The sequence below is a fragment of the Triticum urartu genome, chromosome 4 (assembly GCF_003073215.2).
Source record: "Triticum urartu cultivar G1812 chromosome 4, Tu2.1, whole genome shotgun sequence".
NCBI classification, from domain to species: domain Eukaryota; kingdom Viridiplantae; phylum Streptophyta; class Magnoliopsida; order Poales; family Poaceae; genus Triticum; species Triticum urartu.
In genome coordinates, this window is record NC_053025.1 from 123,643,457 (window position 1) to 123,648,994 (window position 5,538).

The 5,538-nt window shown below is 52.7% G+C and overlaps 1 protein-coding gene across 1 annotated transcript; it reads right to left on the reverse strand.

The window, feature by feature from the left end:
- Window positions 1-303: 303 nt before the first annotated feature.
- On the reverse strand, window positions 304-2,872 carry LOC125551042 (heavy metal-associated isoprenylated plant protein 33-like). Its single transcript, XM_048714195.1, has 3 exons — window positions 2,561-2,872; window positions 2,317-2,392; window positions 304-2,223 (listed from the first exon to the last, which is right to left on the reverse strand). The coding sequence occupies exons 1-3, from the start codon at window positions 2,588-2,590 to the stop codon at window positions 608-610; spliced, it is 1,722 nt and encodes a 573-aa protein (XP_048570152.1). The 5' UTR covers window positions 2,591-2,872; the 3' UTR covers window positions 304-607.
- Window positions 2,873-5,538: the final 2,666 nt, after the last annotated feature.

The following is a 5,538-nucleotide window of genomic DNA, read 5'->3' on the forward strand; positions in this document are numbered from 1 at the left end:
TGGCTTGAACCAAACACTCATCTAAGTTGGTCAAACTTGCCTAACCTTAGGTGTGGCAATCTTTGACAAAGTTAGTCACAAACCAAACAGCCTCTAAGTCCAGTGAGGAGTCTTTCTTAGGAAGGAGGAGCAGAAAAGCTTGGTTGAGAAGATGTAGCTGACTGCCATCCAGTGTGAAGCATTCCTCGATGGCATCAAGCACATATCCCTTTCTACATGTCTACTGTCGTTACTTCTGGACATCTCACCTTTCAGTCATACCAACGCAGAATGTAAACACAAGACACAACATTGACACCAGAGTTATTTTGCATACTGTTCATTGATCTACCATCAGTCAATCACATTGTTCTTCAACTGTAACAGCATGGAGCATTCATCTCTTATGACATCTATAGATAATTACTGTACCTACAATCGCCTTCAAGCAAGTCTCACAACTCTTGTTCTTTTTTAGCTTGAAATAAAAGGCGAAAATGTAGAAGCTAAATTAATCAAGAAGAAACGATCTAGATGGGACTTGTTGCCCCATGTCATTGCCACTGCCAGATTCATCATGGTCTTCCTTCCAACCATGAACATGAGCGGCGGTGGCGCGATCCATCTCTCACATCACCGAGCAGCTGTTGGGGTCCTCGTCGCTGAAGTAGTTGTAAGGCTCCCCCGCTGGTGGCTGCGGCGGCATCGCATAGGCGGTTGGCATTGGGTACGAGCCCATCGGCGGGCGCCCGTACCCTGGCCCGTAGCCCATCTGCGGGTACCCTCCCGCGCCGCCGCCGTGGCCGCCGTTCATCATCATCATTTGTTGTTGTTGCTGCTGCTGCTGCAGCATTGCCATCTGCTGCTGCTGTTGCTGCTGCTGGATCAGTTGCATGTACTGCTGCTGCGCCATGGGGTTCCCGGCCGCCGCGGCAGCCTGCAGCATCTCCGCGCCGGACGGCATGCCGCCGCCGCCGCCGCCGCCAGCGCCCTGGTAAACCCCAGCCGGCGGCATGCCCTGCATGGCGCGGCCAGCCTGCGCGCCGCTCGCCGCGTGCGGGTGGCCCATTGGACCGCCCATGCCGGGGAAACCGGCGCCGCCCATCATGTTAGGCCTGAACATGGCCTGCTGCGGCGGCGGCATGCCGCCCCCCATCGGGCCACCCATGCCTGGGGCCGGGCCACCAGCGCCGCCGCCCTTCTTCCCCTGGACCGGCGCTCCTCCTCCCTTGACGTTGTTCGGCTGCCCACCACCGCCTCCGTTCTTACCCCCGCCGTTGCCGTTGCCGTTCCCACCTTGGTGCTGCTGCTTGCCACCCGCGTCTTTCTTGCCGCCGCCGTTGTTGCCGTTGCCCTTGATCTGCACCGGGATCTCGTTTCCTCCACCGCCCTTCTTCCCACCATTGCCGGCGCCCTTCTTGTCGCCCCCGCCGGCGTTCGGCGGCATGGCCATCTGCTTCATCATCATCTTGGGGTCGTCGTAGTAGTCGTCTTCGAAGCCCTCATCGTCGTAATCTTCGTCGTCGTCAAATTCGTCGAACTCGTCGTCGAACTCGCTGCCGCCGTCGTCGCCCCAGCCGTCCTCGGGGAGGTTGAACTTGACGGACTTGGGGTCCTTGGCCGGCGCACCCGCCGGGAACGGCATCTTGGCCGGGGCGCCGCCCATGAACTGGGGCGGCAGCTTCAGCCCCTTCATCTGCATCTGCTGCTGCAGCTGCTGGAGCTGCTGCGGCGTGGGCGCGCCCTTCATCTGCATCTGCTGCTGCAGCTGCTGCATCTGCTGCGGCGTCGGCGCGCCCTTCATCTGCATCTGCTGCTGCAGCTGCTGGAGCTGCTGCGGCGTGGGCGCACCCTTCATCTGCATCTGCTGCTGCAGCTGCTGAAGCTGCTGCGGCGTCGGCGCGCCCTTCATCTGCATCTGCTGCTGCATTTGCTGAATCTGCTGCGGGGTCGGCTGCGGCATCGCCATCTTGGCGTCCTTGCCGCCGCCCTTGTGGGCCTTGCCGCCGGCATCTTTGGGATGGCCTTTGCCGCCGGCGTCCTTGGGCTGCTGGCCCTTACCACCGCCGCCGTTACCGTCGAGGTGGAGCTTTTGGAACTGGTTGGCGACGCCGGCGGGCTTGGAGCCCCAGAGCACAGCGGGCTTGCCGCCCTTGTTGAGCTTCTTAATGATGGTGTCCGGATCCACGAGTCCGGACACCATCACCTTGCCCTCCTCCGGGTCGATGGTGCTCTGGTACACGCCTGCAAAACAAGATGGATGAATCCAACACATTATCCCCACGGTCGAACAACAAAACAACACGGATAAACAGAAGTGCATCTAGTATTATTTACCATCGATCTTGCTGAGGATCTTCTTCACCTTCTTCTGGCACCCGTCGCAGTGGATGTTCACCTTGAGCACGCAGGTCTGCGGATTCGGGGACGAACAAACAAACACACACGGACAGCATGCACGGATCAGACACAGGAGCAAGCAAGCAAGCAACCTCACAAAAATTTCATGGCGGCAGAAACAAGAAGGAACATGCGGGGGAATGTCTTGAGTCGAGAGGAAGCAAAGCAAGGAAGAACTCACCTGTATCTTGAGCACATCCTCCTTGCTCATGGCTGACTTCCCGGCCGAGACGAACGCAGATCTGGCGCAGAGGAAACGGACGCGGAGGGAGGCCTCAAATCAGGGGGAGGAGAGCAGGGAGAAGGCAGCTACCAGGAAACATTGCGCTCCATCTCTCTCCCGCAGTGTGAGTGTGTGAGAGGGCGAGCGAGAGAAGGAGGAACTGGCTTCTCGGTGAAGATAATATAATAAGTGTCCCGTCCCACACTCACACAAAGAGCGAGTGCTGGAGGGAGGAGGGGGGAGGGGCTTCTTATCAGAGTGTGTGCCTGCAGAAAACTAGAAGGAAATTAATAGGGGAGGGGCGGAGGCTCTCTCTCTCTCTATCTCTATCTTGTGCAAAGCTAGGAAGGAAATTACTCTTTACCCTTTTCAAGATTTATTCCTCTAGCTACTCTTTGGGCTTTGGGGATGGATGGATTGGAAGCCTTTCGCTTTTGCTCTCCCTCAATCAATTACTAGTATTAGTAGCAACTAAATATGGATCAGAGTTGCTAAACATGGACCGGTCAGTGAGCAGAGACAGAGGCTGAACATGTGAGGTGGTACCCCGGGGCTTTATAATAACTGCGGTTACCAATGTCGGTTCAGTTTTTTCTAAAAAGCAGTCCACACGGGTCCGCTGCCAATTCTTTAGCCACCTTTTATTTGTCTTGTTCTCCTGCCAATTTTAGACCCGGAGAGAGGGGGCTCTGTGGACGGCCGTGAGTACCCACCGTCCAACGGGGCAAATACGCCGTTAGGTCCTTCGTTGGCTAAGAGGTTAAAAAGTTCATACGGTACATGGTTTGCCAAGGGCACTGTAGCACGGGACGAAGACGTGTGTTTTGACCGTAAAATTTTGACGTGGTTAATAAATACTAATTCATATGAATGAGTTGCCATGTTATCGTGCTAAAATACATGTGGTGTATGACCGATACATTTCTATTGTCGATGACGAGAGTGAAAGTGACAGAATGCATGTGACGGTTACTTTTTTTTTCTCGGTGCGGAGAGTGAGACTTACTCTCTCCTTTCATCTATATAGGGCCTAATGCGTTTATTAAGACCGCCTTTGACTATTGACAAGATTAATAGTACATGACATGCACAATGTAAAAATTATATCATTGAAAGCTTCTTTCACACACGAATTTAACGGTGTGCTTTGTGGAAGTTGCATATCATATATTATTGCTTTAATATTTGGTCAAAGTTAACCTCGAAAAACGCATTAGGCCCTATATAGATGGAAGGAGGGAGTAGAGATTATGTGCAACCGTTACATTTCTGTTGTCGGTGCCAAGAGTGAGAGTGAGAGAATGCATGTGACCGTTACACTTCTGGTGTCGGTGCCGAGACTGAGAGTGAGGGACTGTCTACAACCTTACATATCTGTTGTTAGTGCCAGAGTGAGAATTAGAGATTGTGTGCAACCTTACATTTCTGTTTTCGGTGCCGAGAGTGAGAGTTAGAGATTGCGTGCAACCGTTACATTTCCGTATTCGGTGGCGAGAGTCAGAGTTAGAGATTGCGTGAAACCGTTACATTTCCGTTTTCGGTGCCGACAGTGAGAGTTAGAGATTGCGTGCAACCGTTACATTTCCGTTTTTGGTGCCGAGAGTGAGAGTTAGAGATTGCGTGCAGGCGTTACATTTTCGTTGTCGGTGCCAAGAGTGAGAGTGAGAGAATGCATGTGACCGTTACATTTCTGTTGTCAGTGCCGAGAGTGAGATTGAGAGAATGCATGTGGCCGTTACATTTCTGTTGTCGGTGCCGAGAGTGAGAGTGAGGGACTGTCTACAACCTTGCATATCTGTTGTCGGTGCCATAGTGAGACTGAGGGACTATGTGCAACCATTACATTTCTGCTGTCGGTGCCGAGAGTGAGAGTGGGGGATTGTCTACAACCTTACATATCTATTGTCGGTGCCATAGTGAGACTGGGGAACTAGTGCAACCATTATATTTATGTTGTCGGTGCCGGGAGTGAGAGTGAGGGATTGTCTACAACCTTACCTATCTGTTGTCGGTGCCATAGTGAGACTAGGGGACAAGTGCAACCATTACATTTCCGTTTTCGGTGCCGAGAGTGAGAGTGGGGGATTGTCTACAACCTTACATATCTGTTGTCGGTGCCATAGTGAGACTGGGGAACTAGTGCAACTGTTACATTTTTGTTGTCGGTGCCGGGAGTGAGAGTGAGGGACTGTCTACAACCTTACCTATCTGTTATCGGTGCCATAGTGAGAGTAGGGGACTAGTGCAACCGTTACATTTTCGTTTTCGGTGCCGAGAGTGAGAGTTAGAGATTGCGTGCGGCCGTTACATTTTCATTGTCGGTGCCAAGAGTGAGAGTGAGAGAATGCATGTGACCATTACATTTCTGTTGTCGGTGCCGAGAGTGAGATTGAGAGAATGCATGTGGTTGTTACATTTCTATTGTCGGTGCCGAGAGTGAGAGTGAGGGACTGTCTACAGCCTTACATATCTGTCGTCGGTGCCATAGTGAGACTGAGGGACTACATGCAACCGTTACATTTCTGTTGTCAGTGCCAAGAGTGAGAGTGGGGGATTGTCTACAACCTTACATATCTGTTGTCGGTGCCATAGTGAGACTGGGGAACTAGTGCAACCGTTACATTTCTGTTGTCGGTGCTGGGAGTGAGAGTGAGGGACAGTCTACAACCTTACCTATCTGTTGTCGGTGCCATAGTGAGACCAGGGGACTAGTGCAACCGTTACATTTCTGTTGTCGGTGCCGAGAGTGAGAGTGAGGGACTGTCTACAACCTTACATATCCGTGCCGGTGCCAGAGTGAGACTGGGGGACTAGTGCAACCGTTACATTTCTATTGTCGGCGCCGAGAGTGAGAGCGAGAGAATGCATGTGGTCGTTACATTTTTGTTGTCGGTGCCAAGAGTGAGAATGAGAGAATGCATGTGACCGTTACATTT